The 20,370-nt window shown below is 33.6% G+C and overlaps 1 protein-coding gene across 3 annotated transcripts in view; it reads right to left on the bottom strand.

The window, feature by feature from the left end:
- The window catches only part of LRRC40 (leucine rich repeat containing 40), a 56,709-nt gene that overhangs the window by 11,824 nt on the left and 24,515 nt on the right, over positions 1 to 20,370 (bottom strand). For 2 of the 3 annotated variants that reach the window (XM_063104877.1, XM_063104878.1), the window contains exons 10-13: positions 9,079 to 9,187; positions 6,127 to 6,234; positions 4,279 to 4,389; positions 1,977 to 2,054 (exon numbers count right to left, since the gene is read on the bottom strand). In XM_063104877.1, the coding sequence (XP_062960947.1) occupies positions 1,977 to 2,054; positions 4,279 to 4,389; positions 6,127 to 6,234; positions 9,079 to 9,187 (406 nt within the window). The remainder of the gene's footprint in view (positions 1 to 1,976; positions 2,055 to 4,278; positions 4,390 to 6,126; positions 6,235 to 9,078; positions 9,188 to 20,370) is intronic. The other variant, XM_063104879.1, reaches the window with a different exon arrangement.

Here is a 20,370-nt window from a genome sequence, read left to right on the forward strand (position 1 = left end):
TAAAATAGATGACTTTAAGTTTGATCATGAAATGTTTTCTTTAGTGTATGCTACTTTATATTTGGTATAAGTCCTATATCTGAATTTTCCAGAAAATGAAGAAAATGGATTAATTTTGGAAACTTTGAAATACACTTTAAGTGAACAGATTTGTAACAGTTACTATTCATTGTATAAAATCAAACAGAAGTTCAGAATAAATTCTCCCATTTTTTCTGTTCACATGCAGGAGACAAGGAAATCCTCCTGACACTCTCTGTATAATGTCTCCATGTTGGTATTCTTCCTTAATTCACTTTCACTTCTTATGAACAGAATCACTGCAGTACATTAAGCTAAATTAGGGATTTATATCTTGCTTTGACAGAGGCTTCCAAAATGCATGCACTTTGGGTAAAAAGATGACAAACTAGCATAGACTGCTAGCGTCCTTGTCCAAACCAACTCTGAAGAGCCAGAAGAGAGATGGGAAAGGCTGATGGCTCTCAGAGCAATATTCCCAGTAAATACAAAATCCTTACCCCAAAGGGGACAGAGGCTGGCACAGTTTTAGTGTGAGGTAAACTACAGCCCAGACTAGAAAAGACAAGGATGGGCTGGCTGAAGGAGAGCCTTATGGCTGTGGCCTTTTCATTTCCCCACAATGCCCTTCCTTTGCTGCCTTGGTGTAAAAAAGCAATAGTGAAGGTAAATTCAAGGTAGCTCTGAAGTTCCAGTGGGACTGGAGAGCCAATAACGAGGAACACAGATGGACCCAATGTCCCCTAAGTAGCCTCTCTTCTTCTCTCACCCCAACTCATGAATGAAGTAATTATAAAAGGTGTAGCTCACCTGTTAACACAGACATTAGGGCTAGCTTTTGCCACCTCCCCAAAGACATTACTCACAATGCAACTGATAGCTCAATAGACAACTCAATAGATACCTGATAGGTCAATTCACAAATAAAAATTAGGAGAGATCTGAGAAGTACATATATTTTTAAATAATGACAATAATGACATAACCTATACACGAGAAAGCACAAATAAAGGAGCAGACAGAACAAAAATTAAAATAAGTATTTTAACATCAGTCTGCATTAGCTTCCTCATCTGTAAATGAGGAAAAATAATATTACTAAGTGTATACACTTGAATAAGGGTTGAATGAATATATTCAAAGATCTTAAGACATTATCTGGGTTACCAGAATCAATTTTCATCACAGGAAACAATACGACATAGTTAAGGGCCCAACTTTTGGAGTCAAACCCCTGGCCTCAATCCCAGCTCTATATATTTACTATCTATGCACACCTTAGGTGAGTTTTTTAACTTCTAATCCTTAATTTTTAAGTGGACATAATAACAGAACCTACCATATAGGATTTCTGTAAGGAGGAGATAATACAAGCAAAAATATCTTAATAGTAGCTGCAGAATAAAATCTAAGTTTCATTTAGCATAAAAAGCTCTTAAAGGGCTAACTACCGCTTACATGCCGAACTCATCTGTTACTTCTCCTCCCCTACCTCCTCACTTTATGGTCCAAGGAATATTGAACTCCTTGATGTTTCCCAAACATGCCATGTTCTCACATCTCTGTACCTTAACACACTCTATTTGCTCTAATTGGAATGAACTCTCCTCGTGTGCCTGGCAAATGTCTGTCTATTTTTCAAGCCTTAGTTTCAATGCTATCTCCTCTACCTTCAGGTAATCTCAGAAGACACCTTTTCCTATGCACAATGCTTCCATTATATCAATTACAATTATTTACATATTTGTTTTCCTTCTAGACTAGACTTCTCAAAACAGCAAAAAAGAACAAATAATCTGCTAGACCTCAACAGTGAGAATTCCAAGAAAGCAATATCACTTTCAATTCTAAATAGAACTAAGTGAAAATAAAATCTGTATATTGTTTTCTCTAGTAAGAAACACCTACATATTTTCCACAGAATAACCGTTAGAATTAACTGTTCTCTTTCTTACCTATTAAAAGAAAGATTGATCATTTGTAGTCTTATCAATGATTCCATTTCTTCAGGCAAGGAATTTAAAAAATTGTTCCTAAATTAGAAATAAAAATAGATGACTTACAAAGTTTGAAAATTTTTACAAGTTAATTGATAGTTAAAATGTTGAGCAGAAAAAATAAATTATGAACATCAGTTTATCAGTCCTTGATCTGATCTCATTAAGGCTGAGTCTTGAGAATTCTGAATCAGTCAGCTGCCTCAAGTATTTGGTTATGTGCCAAATCCTAATAATACTAATATGCAACCAACTGATAAAACAGCCAACTCTTTAATAACAGATTGAACAGGGTAATAAACACTAAACTAATTCCTCAACTCCTTCAAACTGGGTTCAGCAATACTTCCCAATCAGGGCCCTTTAGATCATGTCTGTGATACCACATGAAATAAATATTCTATTGGTGTTAAAACATATGTCTTGCATGCAGACATGTAATTCTACTTCAAGAAGTGAAAAATTATAGGAAAAAATGAAACAGGAAGTTAAAGGGATTCTATGTTTAGAAACTTGGAGCTTTCTATTCCATAAATACTATGCAAGTCCATTTCTACTCTAAGTTGAGAATTTCAATTCATATCATGCATATTTTTTTAGATCTTACAATGAAACACGGCAGTAAAGAGAATCTTGTTTACTGTTGGAAGATTCTGGGAGCAATCTTAGAGGAAAGGTTATCAAGAAGGTAGAAGAATTCGAGAGGCAGTGTAACTACTAATAATAGAAAATATTTGTGAGAAAATTATTCTCAACTAGATGGCTACCTAGTATAACCAAATAACTTTCTCCAGTCTATTTCTCTGGGTTCATAAGTCAAGCCTGATATGTAAGAGTCATATTTTATACAGTGCAACCTATATTCTTTTTTCTTTTCTTTCTACTTTTCTCCAGTTATTGTCTGTATTAAGTTGTGTTCAATAACCCACTGCTGACTTCTATTCTTTTTCTAGAGAGTCTCACACTTACTGATAGCAGACATGAAAGCAGATTTTGGTCACTTTAATTAGAAACTTCCAGGTGTGGTTACAGACAGAGGCGCACACACACACACAAACACACACAAACACACACACATACACACACACACACACACACACACAAAACGAGAACAAAAAAAAGTAGAGACAGAAGCAATGGGGATATGGATTCATTCTCTCTGCTCTGTTAATAGTGAATTAAAATGTGGTTTTACAGTTTTGCCAGTGTAATTGTTCCTCAAAATAGAAGCAATTCCACATCTAATAGGAGCAGAATATTAGTAGATTTACTTTAGCCCATAAGTAAAAAATTTTCATCTCTACAGGAAGAACAACTCCTCAAAGAGAAATAACTTAGTTTACTGCTATTTGACTATTGTTTGAGCAACACAAGAGGAGATACGCTTTAAATAAACTAAAAACACACCTAGTAACATTATAAAAGCACAAAAAAGCCTAGGCAATAGAGATGTAGTTTTCAAATAAAATTTTAAAGCCCAAGCAAATAAATGCCTTTCTACCCCTGAGACATAATATTACCATTAAAGAAATGTGACACTTCTGATCCTGTCACTTCAACTTGAACATATTTAAAGTTCCTATTACCTCTGCAGAGCCTTAAACAGTGTCTTTTCTTTTTGTTGCTACTCATAGTGGTCTTTCTCTTAATTTCTGGCCTTGAATGTTTAACATAACATCTTGAAACCAAGAAGGTTCTTTTTTTTTTTTTTTTTTTTTAAAAGATGACCGGTAAGGGGATCTCAACCCTTGGCTTGGTGTTGTCAGCACCACGCTCAGCCAGTGAGCAAACCGGCCATCCCTATATAGGATCCGAACCCGTGGCCTTGGTGTTATCAGCACCGCACTCTACCGAGTGAGCCACGGGCCGGTCTCCAAGAAGGTTCTTTAAAGAGAAGCCATGCAAGCTGCTGTACCAGCACAGAATTGTTGCCAGTTTTACACTATTTAATTTCAAGAACGGAACAATGTGAAGGAAATACTTTTGATGTGTTATTTGCAATTTTGCCTAGGCATGAATCTAAATGTGTTAATTTCTAATATTTTAAATAGTTTTGTCTTATCACTTAACTTATAAAGTGTTTACAAATGATAGATGTCTCATTAAAATATTTTCTGAATTCTTAATTTTAAATTGCTAATAAACTAAAGACCAGTTTCCATACTTACCTACAAAAATATGAGGTAAAGGGCAAAAGTTAGACAAAACTCAAAGACAAATTATATTTTTTTAAAAGTCAAGCAATAATATCAATAAATACCTGAGATCTAAAAAAGTCAATTTTTGAAGCATACATAACTCCAAGGATATAAAAGAAAGCTTATTAAAACTGAGATTGACATCAGAAACCATTTCCTTCAGTTCTGCAATCCTGAAACAAAAATAGTTTTTAAATGTTAGCACTACAAGCAGATCCTAAGGGGAAAAAATCCTGTATTAATTCTGTTAATTATTATTTTCTGTAGTTTTCACTTTTTCACAAAAATTTCAATGGGTTTGGATGTGTAACTAACAACAAAAAACTTTTTTTTAAGCCTTACTATTATCTAAGAGTTTCTATTTGACCTTAAATGTATGTTGAAGTTTAATTTACAAATACATTTATTTTGCATCTAAACCAATTATGGCATAAAGGAGAAAAATCAAATGTAGGCAATGTTTTTACACTTCAGTCGTTAATAATTTGAATCCATAAAATAAATTGTTAGATACATATCCTGCAACATAAAACAATACCATCTGTACCTGGGTACTTCACAATGTTTTTTTAAACATGATATGGCAACTTTTTAAATAGTATTTGTTATCCAGATTATCATTACGTTTAATTATGATTATAAGAAAACATTAAGTCAGTATCTCGGTTTGGCAAGTGTCACCACTAATCAGCTTAAATTCAAGACTTAAAGATGAAGATTTAAAACGTTTCTAAATAAGCCTAATCAAGCACAGTAGTTTTAATTATGTTATTAATTTGATTTGCCAAGAAATGAAAGTTAAAATAACAAATTATCTTTAGTCTATCATATTAGCAAAGAAAAAATATCAAATGCTGTGCTGAAGAAGATGAAGTGAAAGAGAAAATGAATTAGTACGTGTAACTGATAAAAAGTAATACTCTTTGACTTGGTAATTTTTCTGGAAATCTGGCCTTAAAAGATTTAAAAAGTATCACTTACAATGTACAATTACTTACAACAAATAAACCAGTCAAGATACAAATTGTATGTATAATTCCAAATGGGAATGAGCTTAAAATAAAATATGTCATGCAATTAACAGAATAAATCATTGATGGGACTGTAACTGATATGGCCGTTCATTCAACCCAAAATTTTATGAATACATATTATTTTTATAACGAGAAAATATGGTGAAAAGTATGAATTGTGAATTAAAAATTTAAGAATGAGGGAAAGTAGTTTAGAAACTTTCTAGAGAGCTGGCTGGTTAGCTCAGCTGGTTGGAGTGCAGTGTTATAACCCCAAGGTCAAGAGTTCAGATTCTTGTTCTGGCCAGCCACCAAAAAAAAAAAAAAAAAGAAAAGAAAAAAGAAAACTCTAGAGCAAAGGTATGTCTTTACTATGTTTCCTCTTTGTCTTTCTAAGTTGCTAAAAATGTGAGACAACAGTGTGGTAACAGAATAACATACTGTTTTGCATAAGAAGGGCCAGGTTGTGGGATAAAATGAGAAGGTAAATAATGTGATGTCTCTTAAATCACTCGATCTTTATTTGCAATTAACTAGTTTGATCCAGGACTCCCCAATAGTTAAATATTTTATGTGAATTATGTCATTTAACTCTTATAAATGAATACTATTATTCCTTAATAATTCTAATACCTCTTTTCCAAGTTTAAAATGTAAAAGAAAAAGAAACAAAGTCTTAAAAAAGCCTATATACCTCTCAGAACAAAGGATAAAAGTGTCTCAGGAAATACTTAACAACATTTCTCTAAACCCCTCTAATGTTAATAATGCAAGAAATTTTTTATATACTTTCATATTAAAAAACCATGAATAACAATTTTTGTTGCAACTAAAAACGCGAATACAACTGAGAATGAGTCCCAGCTTAGTCAAAATGGCATCGTGAACAGTTCTTACCTTTTCGGAATTTCACACAGCTGATTCTTACTGAAGTTAATAGAAGTGATGATGTTGCTTTTTACAGCATCAAACACTTCATCAGGAATCAAAGTTGTTTGTTTATCACTAAATGAAAAATGGTTTAAAAAACGAATCATTCTTAGCAGTCCAAAAAGATATGATTATTACTCTTTGTTTTCAAAGGCTTTTAAAGATTTTATAAAATTTTTCAAGGCAGTTTTAAGTTTGTCAAGAATGCCACAAAAATCTGCCAATCCACAAAACATTCACTGTTAGGAGTTCAAACAACATACCGTCTTACAACACACTGTGCCATACATTCTGGGCATTCATATACACAATGTGAATAAAAACAGAGATGTATCTTCAGAGTCTAAGATATCTAGAAGTCATACAGTAAATGGATAGCACATTCCTCTACCTTTGAGTAGAACTAAATTTATAATTTTAAAAGCTAGCTGTTGTCTTTTTTCTTAAAAAATCTATAAAAGGGATTATCTGTCAACTTACTTTGGGTATACAGTTTACTACAAGATAATAATCATTTTTAAAAGTTCAACATTATACTAAACTAATTTTAGTTTAGTAATTAAACTAAAATTTTAGTTACTAGTTTTAGTTTACTAACCCAGACCAATTTCTCTCTACTTTAGCATGTGACAAGGTTGACAGAATAGTAGTCTGAGACTAAACTATTCCTTGTTCTACCATTTTTGTAATTTTGAGATTTGTAATTTACTTTCCCTGAACCTCAGTTCTGTAAAATTAGAATCTGAAGCGCTATTCACTGTTATTTATGCCACATCTTTTGCAAACGTAGATACAAATAAGTTTCCTTTTTATTAAAATTTTCAGTAAGATTTTCAATAAAATATAAACTTATTCTTAAATGAAAGTATAGAACTCGACATTTGCAAATTTAACACTCTGTTGATGTCATAATCAGCCATTATCCCAGGCTGGCCAGTTAGGTCAATTGGTTAGAGTGTGGTGCTAATAACACCAAGGTCCAGGGTTTGATCCCTGTACTGGCCAGCCACAAAAAAAAAAAAAAAAAAAAGCCATTATCCTTACATTCTTTTTCTTACAATTATTAATGCCTAACACAAAGTTACCAACTTAAAAGAAACTTCCATGAAATGCCAAATGAATGACTGTACAAACAAGAAAACAACATTACATATGATGTGTACTTTGGGAGAATTGTGTTAAGAAAGAATTAAGAGAAGTAAAAAGATTGACTAAGTTTCAGCTATTACGCCTTCTACTTCTGCTTTAGGGCCCCATTTTTTTCTGTGCAGATACAGCATTTTCAACTTTTCGATCAGAAATGCTCAAGTCATGGGGAACTGATTTATGCTAATCAAAGTTGGAAGATCCACGGTATTTCAAAAACTTTAGTTGAAAGCATTTTTGCCTTGAGATTGAGAATTAATTTATATTTTAAATAGGACACTCTTTTCCAATTAAAGTCTCTGAGAAAAAACAAATTACAGTAAATTTAGAATCAAAGCAACCTAAGTATATCTTTATTATGCTTTTGTGATATCTGCACTTTAAAAAAGTGGGAATTGTTATCCCAAGTAAAACTGGATCAACACTACTTTACAGATTGTCTGCATGATTAAAAACAACAGCATATGTAAAGTACCTACTACACTGCCCAGCCTAGAATAGGGACTCAATAAATTGTCTCCATTTAGGGTGGAAAGAATGGAAGCTAGAAAAAAGAAATTCTAAGCTGAGAAATTCTAAGGCAGGAATAAAACCCGTCTTATCAATCAGCATATTTATGACACCTAGTATAGAATCTGACATGAGACATACTTAGTAGACTTCCCAAATATCTACTGAATAAATAGGTAAATTATATGGAAGATAAGAAATGCTAAGTTGCCATGCTCTGCAAGAAGAGGGACAAAAATATAAGTACAGAGAAGTACTACCTGTGTTAGTGTGGCAAAAGGAACTTGGTCTAGAGTAGTGATTTCTACATACAACAAGGAGTAGCAGGCAAGAGTTGAGAACAATGTGAATAAAACACAATAAATGTGAAATGTAGACTGTATCCTGACTGCTGAGAAGGTGGTTCCTATTGACACATTAAGGATAAGAGGACAGACATTGTGATGATGGCTGTGTAGATTCTTTTTTTTTTAAGCCATATAAATTATTTACTGTAGATTCTTGAATAAATCTAATCACCTATCTGACTTGAGTCTGTATTCTTTTGTATTTTCACCACAATACCTATAAATGAACCAATCACTGCAAGATCTTTGACAGTAGCATGTATTTTTATTATTGTTGCCTTCGACAACACGGAAAAAAATATTTGACAACCACCCTCAAACTTTGCATAGATATTTTCTTTCTCCAGTTTAATTTTAGGCCTTTGTCTCAATTTATATTCTAACATTGCAAATTGTTTCAGTTTTAATATATGGGCTACCAGAGCACATTATTATTATGATATATCATTTGACTTGTATTCAGATAAATTAGCAGGGTACAACCTCTCAAGCTTTGCCTGCTAGTCAAGGTTTTTATTAACTAAATGATACTGGTTTCTTATTTACTAACATAGACAGTCTCCCCTACCACCAATATAAAATTCTTTCTAGCTGCTGCTTACTGAGTCAGAGAACTTTACTACCAATACTGTCATTGTTTTATTTTTTGTGATAAAATATTCTTATTCTAAACATATTACTATTAAGAAAACCATCTATCTATCTCTCAACCATAATAAACACAAATCACATAAGGAATGGGCATTTAATTTCATTATACATTTAATAGGTTTTTATTTCATCATTGTTTTTACAGTTGCTGTTATTCTAAGTCAAGTATGCTGATGAATTCTTCCTAATTGTCCTTTTTCTGAAGGGTTTTTTCCTACAAAGTTTTCTATGTATTTGGCAATGTTTAAAAAAATAAATTACATACCTATAGTCTAATATTTTTAATGTGATGATGGCATGCATATTGACTCTGGATTCACTTGGTAGTGTCATGGCAGTCTCAGTTACAGAGTCACTAGGGCTAGGTTCATCATCTGCCAAAAGAAAAGTTATATGAAACAAATAGTTATACTACAAAGTCATTTTTAAAATTCTTGATAATATGTAAAAATGGTATACATGATTTCTATATATTACTGGTGAGGATGCCTTTAGTCATATTCTTTATTTCCAATAACTCATATCTCAATGTAGAATTTAATATTTAATTAATAGAAAATAAAGTTACTATAGTATTGCTTCAAAACCTTTTAATAAATCCTACTATAAGGAAATTTAATAGTAAGAAAGAGCCTTCATAGAATAACTACAATGTCTAAGAAAAAACAATGATAAACAATCCTTCCTCTTAAGCAAAATAATATGGTCCATTAGAAGGAATTTGTTAACAAAAGAAAAATATTATTTCCCTCCAGTGTCTACCAAATAATCATACGCCTATATTTTCAGTTTAGGAAACAATGAAGCTGATTATCCCATGTCACTTAAAATCTGGCAATCTGTATAATCAAGTAAATTTTTGGTACATTATATCTACTATTTTTTCTTAGCAAATGCAAGACTTTATATTCAATAGATATTTTCCTAACATGCATGCATACTTATGTTACACGTACACACCATCAACCACCTTACTAACCTTCAGAGATTAGTAACACTGTCTAACACTGCCATCGTATGGTATAAAAAAACAACAAAAAATACACATTTAAAAGAAACGGCTTTGTGGTTTTTGCAAAATGATGCTTAAGTAATCTAGAGATAAGTTAAAGAAGACTATTAATTTTCAACAATCTGAAAAAGATGAAACAGTCCCAGAATTCATACACAAGAGTGAAAGGCACGCCAAAAGAAAACAAATAATTAGTAGTGTCATTAATCTTGTTTCAGCCCTGCAGGCATTCAGTAAACATTTGCTGAATATTACTAAGTATACTTCTTTTGAGTTGAGCTCATCAGTTATTCATTAATCAATAACTAAACCATTATTTCCCATGCAAATACCATATGAATACTTTATTCACAGAAGCAGCACAGAATAAATGACAAAATGTCAAAAAGAAATAAAAGACACTAAGGGAAATACTAACACCAAGTGAATGCTGTAGTATGTAGAAGTTCCCTAGTTTGGTTATATTACTTTAAAGAATACGTAATATATTGCCAAAATTACATAAGCGGAGACAATATTAATCCAGCAACAAAACCCAGTATTATTATTTAAATATGTATGCATATTACTATAATTATATATTAGGATAGTCTCAACAATTTCCAAAAAGCTACTTTTAATAATTTGCACCAAGGAGAATGTAAAGAGAGAGGCTATTGTCTCTGGGGACAGGACTGGTGTGAGAAATAGATTTATTTTTCATTATATATCTTCGCATATTGGTTGATATTTTTTAACCATGTGCATTTACTACCTTTTTAATTAAAAAACCTAAATAATAAAAAAAACAAAATTTCAAATTGAAAGGGCACACTAAGTGCCAAACCCAGCGAACAAAAGTAGAACCACACCAAAGTATATGATCATAAAATTTCAGAACAATACCAACAAAGAGAAGATCTTATAAATTTTCAGAGAGAAAAAACAGCTTGTTAATTGTCTAAGTGACTGACAGAAACACAGCTGAATAAAGGGCCAATCACATAAAGCAGGAAAAGAGAAACCCTTTTAAGATAATCTCAAATGTATCAATTTGGTGAGTTAGGAGGGCATGGTGGGTGACTTAACTGAATTAGTGTTACCCAATCAGGAAGTCTTCACAGCTTCAATTTATCCCTATGAAGCAAACAGATGCTCTGCCTTTCCAGTAGTTTTACAAGGGATTAGAAAATCTGATGAGCCCCACTGTCTCTCAGAAATAAAAGCAAAGGGTTGGAGACCATTTGCTTTATATTCAGTCTATAACATTATCTAACACATTGACTCATGGGTACTATTATGGTTAAGAGGTGAAGACAGAAGATGAACTCAGTCTAGTGGACAAGATAAACAGAAAAAACAAAACAGCATGATAAACACAATGATAAAAGTATGTCTAAGGTATTTTTATGGGAGCAGTGTGCATTGAGGATGGTTAGGAAAGCCTATACAATCTAGGAGTGCCAGGTAAAGCTCTCAAGAAAGTAACTACCTCCAAAGGGAATCAGACACTATAGGTTCTTGTCAACATTAGAACTTAAAAGAATTTGCCACTTTAACTTCTCCATTTTAATTTTTTTCATGTTTGACTTTATTATCCTCTATTATTCTTAAAACAAAAGGAACTAAGTGAATACTTGGTTTCTGAGCCAACAAGGCTAGGGGTTGGGAGAAAGGAGCAAACCTTAGGGAAACTATTAGCCAGGCTTGTGGTCCTAAGGACAGAATGGATGACTACAGAGAGAAAAGCAGGCCGAGTTCTTGAAGAACATGTGGAGCTAGTTTGGCCCCTTAGAGGGCATCTGAGAGGGGCCAAGGAGTAAAATGGCCCAAAGTGTGGACCCCAGAACAGCAACATCAGCCTCACCTGGGAACTGGTTAAAAATGCAGATTCTCAGGTTCCACCCCAAACCTACTGAATCAGAAACTCTGAGAGTGGGGCCCAGCACTCTGTGTTTTACTAAGCCCTCCAGGTGATCCCAATGGACACTGAAGTTTGAGAACCACCATCCTAACCTATTTCTCTAAAAAAAGCACCCCACTCAAAACACAGATATTAAATCAGGTGATGGAGCTTGAGTATAGACAGTTTTTGCAATCAAACAAAATAATTAAGCTTAAATGTCAAGATGACATAATTGGGGTAAGCACCTGTCATAGTACGTTTGTGTTACTATAACAAAATGCCACAGCCTGGGTAATTTATAAACAATAAAAATTTATTTCTCACAGTTCTGGAGGCTGGGAAGTCTAAGATTAAGTCCTGGCATTTAGTGTCTGGAAGGGCCGACTTCTTGCATCCTCACATTGCAGAAGGTAGACAAGTGCCTTTTATTTATTTATTTTTTTTTAATTTTATTTTGTCGATATACATTGTAGCTGATTATTGCTCCCCATCACCAAGACCTCCCTCCCTTCTCCGTCCCCCCTCCCCCCCCACCAATGTCCTTTCTGTTTGCTTGTCGTATCAACTTCAAATAATTGTGGTTGTTATATCTTCTCCCCCCCCCCCCCCGGTTTTTTTGTGTGTGTGTGTGTGTGTGTGTGTGTGTGTGTGTGTGTGTGTGTGTGTGTGTGTGTGTGTGTGTGTGTGTGTGTGTGTGTGTGTGTGTGTGTGTGTGTGTGTGTGTGTGTGTGTGTGAATTTATATATTAATTTTTAGCTCCCACCAATAAGTGAGAATATGTGGTATTTCTCTTTCTGTGCCTGACTTGTTTCACTTAATATAATTCTCTCAAGGTCCATCCATGTTGTTGCAAATGGCAGTATTTCATTCGTTTTTATAGCTGAGTAGTATTCCATTGTGTAGATGTACCACATTTTCCGTATCCACTCATCTGACAAGTGCCTTTTAATGACTTCCAAAAATTCAAAGATTATTTTTAAATGGTACATAACTTCATGCTTCTGGATTGTTTAGTATCCTCAAAATAAATAATTAGTTTCTACTGTCAAGTCCCCTCATTTCAGTAAAAAGTTTTTTTATCTCATTCTACCAATATCTCTTGAATCAAAGGATCATCACTGTTTTCAATCTTCACCAATTCAATTTTTGCCTCTAAAATTGAAAAAAGAGTAGTTAAGCCATGGAGAAGAGCTAAAAGAAAAAAAAAGTAGCAATGAAGTGAAAAAAAAAAAGCTACTTCAACTTTTTCCTCAAAGAGCTCTAGGAGATTTAGAGGCACTTAAATCCAATTCCACTCTATAACTGTTGGTTAAAAGGCTTAAACCCCATTATCCCCAAATTCTGATTTAATTGGGCTAAAATCTAGCATGGCCATGGTATTTTTTAAAAGCTCCACAAGTGATTCTTATGTGCCTCTAGAGATATATGTAGATTTCTCTTTCAATAAGCATCTTTTCACTGAGAAAATGCTTATTGCTTATAGAAAATAAAGTTATACTTTAATAGGGAAAAAGTATTGGGCCCTTTACTTGTATGTAAGTACAAAGTTGAGGACTAATTCAAAATAAATATTTCAATTCTCATTATATGAAATTCCCCTTAGATTATGCGCACACACATAACTGTTCTTCATATAATTATTTTGTAATTTTAAGATCCTTGCCATTATATGCTTTGAACAATTCGACCAAACTATCTCAAAGTCCAAAGGAACTTTCTAAGTATGTATTTTCAAAGTAAAGTCATTTGCAGAGGACTGGTTCCATGACCCTTGACAGATATCAAAAGACAGATGCTCAAGTCTCTTATATAAAATGACACTGTATTTGTATATAATCTATGCATATCTTCCCTTATACTTTAAATCATCTCTAGATTATTTACAATACCTAATACAATGTAAATGCTATTTAAGTACTTGTTATACTGTATTTTGATTTGTATTATTTTTATTGTGATATTGTTGTTATTTATTTATTTATTTATTTTAAAATACTTTTGACTTGTGGTTGATTGAATCTGTGGATGCAGAATCCATGGATGCGAATCCCACAGTTAGGAAAGGCAGGCTGTATGTATACCTTCAAATACACCAAGAAAAATGGAAGAGATGAGAACTAAGCCCTGCCAAGTACAAATATCAGGAGATCCCCAGGGATTATTAAAATGTGATTAGGCAACTAGGGAGAGAAGGAAGAGTAATATGTCAATAAAATTACCAATCAGAGGCAAGAAGTACAGCAACAAAATGAAAGGTTATAAATAAAAAGTAAATAACTTTCTCTCAGGCTCTGGATGTATATTTCTCTATTATTATTATTTTTTAAAGCAGCTAACCTGGACATTTTCTAATTCTGAACTTCTTAAAAATTGAAATAAACCTACTCCTTATATGCATTTGGCCTCTGCTTGGTTTTCCTTTGGTCTACTGTACTGTTTTAAATAAAATTTCCCAATTTCAAATATAAGAAAGGAGAATAGAAAAGAAAGAAAGAGGAAAAGAAATAGGGAAAGAGATAACATAAAAGGCTGAAAGATAAAAGGGTTATAAAAAAGTGAGGTGAATGCAAAGGGACTTCTATCTTTGTTTGTGGAAAAAAGGAATTAAAAATAAAAAATATAACTTTATTTCTCAATATAAGCTTCATCAAATTCAAGACACTTTTGTAAGTGATGATACTAGGGTACTTCAAAAGTTCATGGAAAAATAGATTTAAAAGATATGCAAATCTTCCCATGAACTTTTTGAAGTACTACCAGTCATTTAGACCATCCCTAAAAAACTAAGGGTCCTGGGGATTTAACCATGTCAATGCAGCCTTTTTAACATTATTAACTGAAGAAAAATGGGTGCCTTTTAAAGATTTTTTTTAAATTAGAAAACAAAAAGAAATCAGAAGGAGTTAAATCAGAACTGTAAGGTGAATGCCTAATGTTTTTTCCATTGAGACTCTTGCAAAATTGCCCTTTTTTGCGGAATAAGCACTGTCATGGTGGAAAAGGACTCTGGTGAAACTTTCCCAGCCGTCTTTTCTCAGAACACTCTCATAATAAGCAGATGTTATTGTTCTTTGGCCCTCCAGAAAGTCAACAAGCAAAATGCATCCCAAAAAACTGTTGCCATGACCTTTGCTCTTGACCTGTCTGCTTTTGCTTTGACTTGACCACTTCCACCTCTTAGTAGCCATTGCTTTGATTGTGCTTTGTTTTCAGGATCATACTGGTAAAGCCATTTTCATCTCTTGTTACAATTCTTTAAAGAAATGCTCCAGGATCTTGATCCCACTTGTTTAAAATTTCCAATGAAAGCTTTGCTCTTGTCTGCAGCTGATCTGAGCACAACAGTTTTGTCACCCATCAAGTGGGAAGTTTGCTCAATTGTAATTTTTCAGACAGAATTGTATAAACTGAACCAATTGAGATAGCTATGGTGTTGGCTATTGTTTCTACGTTTAATGGTTGGTTCTCTTCTATTATGGCACAAACAAGATTAATTTTTTCCTCACAAATTGATGTGGTTGGTCTGCAGGCTTTATCTTCAACATCATCAACATCGTCTTGTCCCCTCTTGAAATGAGTTGACCATTTGTAAATTCCTGATTTCCTTGGGGCATTGTCCCCATAAGCTTTTCATAAAGCATCATTGATTTCACCATTCTTCCACCCAAGCTTCACCATAAATTTGATGTTTGTTCTTGCTTCAATTTTAGCAGAATTTATGTTGCTCTGATAGGGACTCTTTTCAAATTGATGTCTTATCCTTCTCAGTGTCTCAAACTAGATCCTGTTCAGACATGTTATAACAGTACAAGTTTATTTTGGTACAAAAAAGCAGCTCTGCTAAACCTCAGAAAAACTGATAAAAACCGTAAAAACAAGCAAACAAAAAAACAACCATTTAAAGCCTCTGGAAATGATCCTAAGACCAAACAGCAAATAAAAAAATCGGTTCAAGAAAATTTATGAAAATTCAATAGGAGGTGAGTCTGTGGTATTTGAACCAAGACTTCCTCTCTCCACTCTCCTGGCTCAGAGAGGTAGAGACTCCACTCCAGATGGCTGCAGACAAGAATACAGGGCTCCCTCTCTCCCCACAGCTCACAGACCTGAGAACTTTCTTCCTCGGAAGAACATCAGCATTTCTCATCCCGAGCCTAGCTACCTATTGCTAAGGCTAAATCTCTGGTGAGCAGGGTCAGAGGTGAGGGTTCCCTTCTGCCACTCAACTCCCACTTGTGGAAAAGAGGCTCTACTTTGGGCTTGGCACACTGAGAATACTGGGGTCCTCACTGCCCTTCGCCTGGCTCTCAAGCTGGTGGTTCAAAGAAAGAAAAGGCAAACCAAGAGAACCTCAGGCTACTTCCCTTCCCACCCCCCTCCACCCACCCTTCCAATAAGTGCTCAGTTCCCAGAATGGAGTATCACTCAGAGAGAAGCTTGCCATTGTCCCCATCCCCAGCTCCACAGCCCTGGCTCAGAGATTTTGCTTAAGAGAGAAACAGGCCATAAAATGGGTAGCTCCTAATCTCTTCCCAAGGCAACTGACTTTTTTTGAAGGCTCTCAAAAACAATGGAGATTGTAGTAAAAGGCAATTGAGAGGAGATTCATGGATCTACCAAAGATACAGCCTAGACTGAAGGCAAGCTAGCTCACAGAAGAAAATCATGGAATAAGTCAACTATAGGAAAGCCATAGGTAGCAACTATACTAATATCAGACAAAATAGACTTTAAAAGAAAATATGCTTTATGTCAGGGATACATTATAAAGGAAATTAAACAACACACTATTATACAACCAAATGGGTCAATGAGACATCAAAAAAGAAATAAGAAAATACTTTGAGATAAATGAAAATGACAAAACGTACCAAAACTTATGAGCTGCAGCTAAAGCCATCTTAAAAGGAAACTTATAGGTATAAATGCCTATATCAAGAAAGTTCTCAATAACCTAACCTTACACCTTAAGACACTAGAAAAAGAAGAGCAAACTAAACCTAAAGCAAGCAGAAGGAAATGTAGAAATTAGTGAAATAGAGAACAGAAAAACAGTAGAGAAAATCTATAAACTCAAAATCTGGTTCATTGGTAAAAAAACAACAAAATTGACAAATCTTTAGCTAGTGTGACCAAGAAAAAAAAGAGAGAAGATTCACACTACTAGAATCAGAAATGAAAGAGGGGACATTATTACTGAACTTACAAAAATAAAATGGATGAACTATGAACAACTATATGCCAACAATAGGTAACTTAGATGAAGTAGACAAATTCCTACAAAGATACAAACTACCAAAACCAACTTAAGAAGAAATAGACAATTTGAGTATATCTGTAACAAGTGAAGAAATTGAATTAGTAATCAAAAAACTAGCACAAAGAAAAGCCCAGGCTTAGATGGCTTCACTGCTAAATTCTACCAAACATTCAAGAATTAATACCAATTCTTCACTAACTCTTCCAAAAACAGAAGAGGATGGAACATTTCCCAATTCAGTTTAGGAGGCCAGTACTACCCTAATATGCTCAAACCAGACAAAAATATCACAAGAAAAAAAAAACAGATCAATAACTCTTATGCATGTGGACATAAAAATCCTCAACTAGCAAAAAGTAGCCAAAAATTCAGCAACATATAAAAAGAATTATACAACATGACCAAGGCTTGGATGCAAGGTCGGTTTACCATCTGAAAATCAATTTACGTAATATAGCATATTAAATGAATTAAAATAAATCAGATAATCACCTCAATAGATGCAGAAGAAGCATCTGATAAAACCAAACACTCTTTTATGATAACACACTCATGATAAATAGAAGGGAACTTCCTTAACATCATAAAGGGCATCTACAAAACCCACAGCTAACATGATATTCAATGATGAAAGATTGGATGCTTTCCCCAAAAGATGTCCAATCTCACCCCTTCTATTCAACATTATTCTGGAGGTTCTAGCCAGGGCAATAAGGCAAGAAAAAAAGAAATAAAAGCATCCAGATCGGAAAGGTAGAAGCAAAATTATCTCTATTTACATATGACATAATCTTGTATATAGAAAATCCAGAGGAATACATTAAAAAACTATTAAAACTAATAGTTTCAGCAGGTTGCAAGATACAAGATTAGTATACAAAAATCATTATATTCCTGCACAGTTGCAATGAATACAAAAATGAAATTAAGAAAACAATTCTATTCTTAATAACATCAAAAAGAATAAAATGCCTAGGAATAAATTTAAGAGAAGTGTAAAACATATTCTGAAAACTACAAAACATTGTTGAAAGAAATTAAAGATCTAAATACATGGAAAAGCATCTCATGTTCATGAACTGGAATACTTAATATTGTTAGGATAGCAACAGATAAATCCCAAACTGATCTACAGACATGCAATCCCTATTTTGGCAGAAATTAACAAGCTGATTCTAAAATTTAAATGGAACTTCAAGAAAGTGAGAATAACCAAAACAATCCTGAGAAAGAAAAATAATGGAGGAGGATTCAAACTTCCCAATTTCAAAACTTACCTACAAAGCAATGGTAATGAAGACAGTATGGAACTAGCACAGGACAGACATACAGATCAACAGAATAAAAGTGAGAGTCCACATATAAACACATTGACAGTCAACTGATTTTCAACAAGAATGCCAAGAACATTCAGTAAAGAAGGAATAGTCTTTTCAACAGGTGGTGCTGGGAAACTGGACAGCCACATACAAAATAATGAAACTATTATTATACCTTTACCTCAAACTGTATATAAAAACTAATTCAAAATGGATTAAAGACTAAATTTAAGAGCAAAAGCATAAAACTCTTAGAAGAGAGGTCAAACCTTCATAACCTAGCATTTTTCAAAGTATTCTTAGATATGAAACAAAAAGCATGAGCAAAAAAAAGACAGAAACATTGGACTTCCTCAAAATTAAAATTTTTGTGCTTCAAAGGACACCATCAACAACGAAAAGACAACCACACAGAGAGCTATAGAATATTTGTAAATTATATATCTGACAAGGGACTTGTATCTATAGTATATAAAGAACTCTTACAGCTCAATAATAAAAAAGATAAATAACCCAATAAAAAATAAAGACACACATAAAAATTTTAAAAATGGACAAAGAATCTGAATGGATATTTCTTCAAAGATGTACGAATGGCCAAATAAACACATGAAAAGATGCTCAACATCATTACTCATCAGGGAAATGCAAATCAAAGCTACAATGAGATACCACTTAACACCCATCAGCATGGCTAGAGTCAGAAAGTCAGATAAGAAGAGTTGCTGAGGACATGAAGGAATAAGAACCTTCATGTACTACTGATGAGAATACAACTTGGTGCAGCCACTTTGGAAAACAATCTGGCAGTTCCTCAGTGGTAAAACATACAGTCATCATACCACCCAGAAATTCCATTCCTAGTTATATACCCAAGAGAAATAAAAACATGCTCACACAAAAACTTGTACATGAATGTTTATTGCAGCATTATCTATAACAGCCAAAAAGCCTTTCTGATCTACTAACTCAGTAACCACTTGTCTACCTTTGCTATGGTTTGAATGTATGTGTCCCCCCAAAATTTATATGTTGAAATCTAACCCCCAAGGTGATAATATTAAGAGGTGGGACCTTGGAAAGAGATTAGGTCATGAGGATAGAACCCTTATAAATGAAATTAGTGCAATTATAAAAGAAGCCTGATGGAGCTTGTTAACCCCTTTTGCCCTTCTGCCATGTAAGGGCACATAGAAGGTGCCACCTATGAGGAACATGCCCTCACTAGACACTGAATATGCTGGTGCCCTGATCTTAGACTTTGAGCCGCCAGAACATTGAGCAATAAATTTCTATTGTTTGTAAATTACCCAGTCTAAGGTATTTTGTTATAGTAACACAAATGGACTAAGATGATATGCTTTCCAAGCTTTTTATAATCATTTTTTTCACCATTCTCCCTATCTTTATGAATATATACCCTAAAAACATTTCCCTTAAAAAATTTTTCTTGCTGAGTTTCTACAGAGAATGAAATCTTATGCATGGATTCACTCTCCCATCTTTGCATAGAGAGTGCTTATCAAACATGTCTGTACATAAATATAACTTACATGAAGTTCATCCTGACTTTTTGTATCCATAAAAATTTGAATATTCTAACATGACATGTAACTGATTCACATCAGAATAATCAATTTTTTCTGGAGGAGAAAGCATTATCTGAGGAAGAAAGGAAACTCTTTCATTAACAGGAAATAAGGGTCTTAGAAAATTATTTTAATAATTTATCTGAAGGACAGATGAAAACAGAAATTGCTGAAGTATGCAATTATCTTATTCACTTAGCATATGCTAACTGGCAATACACTACTAAGCTAGGCTATAATAACCACAGAGTTGTGAGCTAAATTAGTAGTTGCTGTATTTAGCTACTAAGTTTTGGAATGGTTTGTTACACAGCAATGTACTAGCACAACTAATTTTTTTCATAATGCTCTAGTCTATGCTACAATGACAGACATGAAATAAAAAGTGGGATACATGACACCTTTAGTGAAGTATTAAAAATTAAGTTTATAAGTATTATTTTCACTTTTGGTATATGTTCATGCTAAATTATCATATCCTAAAAAATGTTT

This window comes from Cynocephalus volans, chromosome 8, assembly GCF_027409185.1.
Source record: "Cynocephalus volans isolate mCynVol1 chromosome 8, mCynVol1.pri, whole genome shotgun sequence".
Classification (NCBI taxonomy): Eukaryota; Metazoa; Chordata; class Mammalia; order Dermoptera; family Cynocephalidae; genus Cynocephalus; species Cynocephalus volans.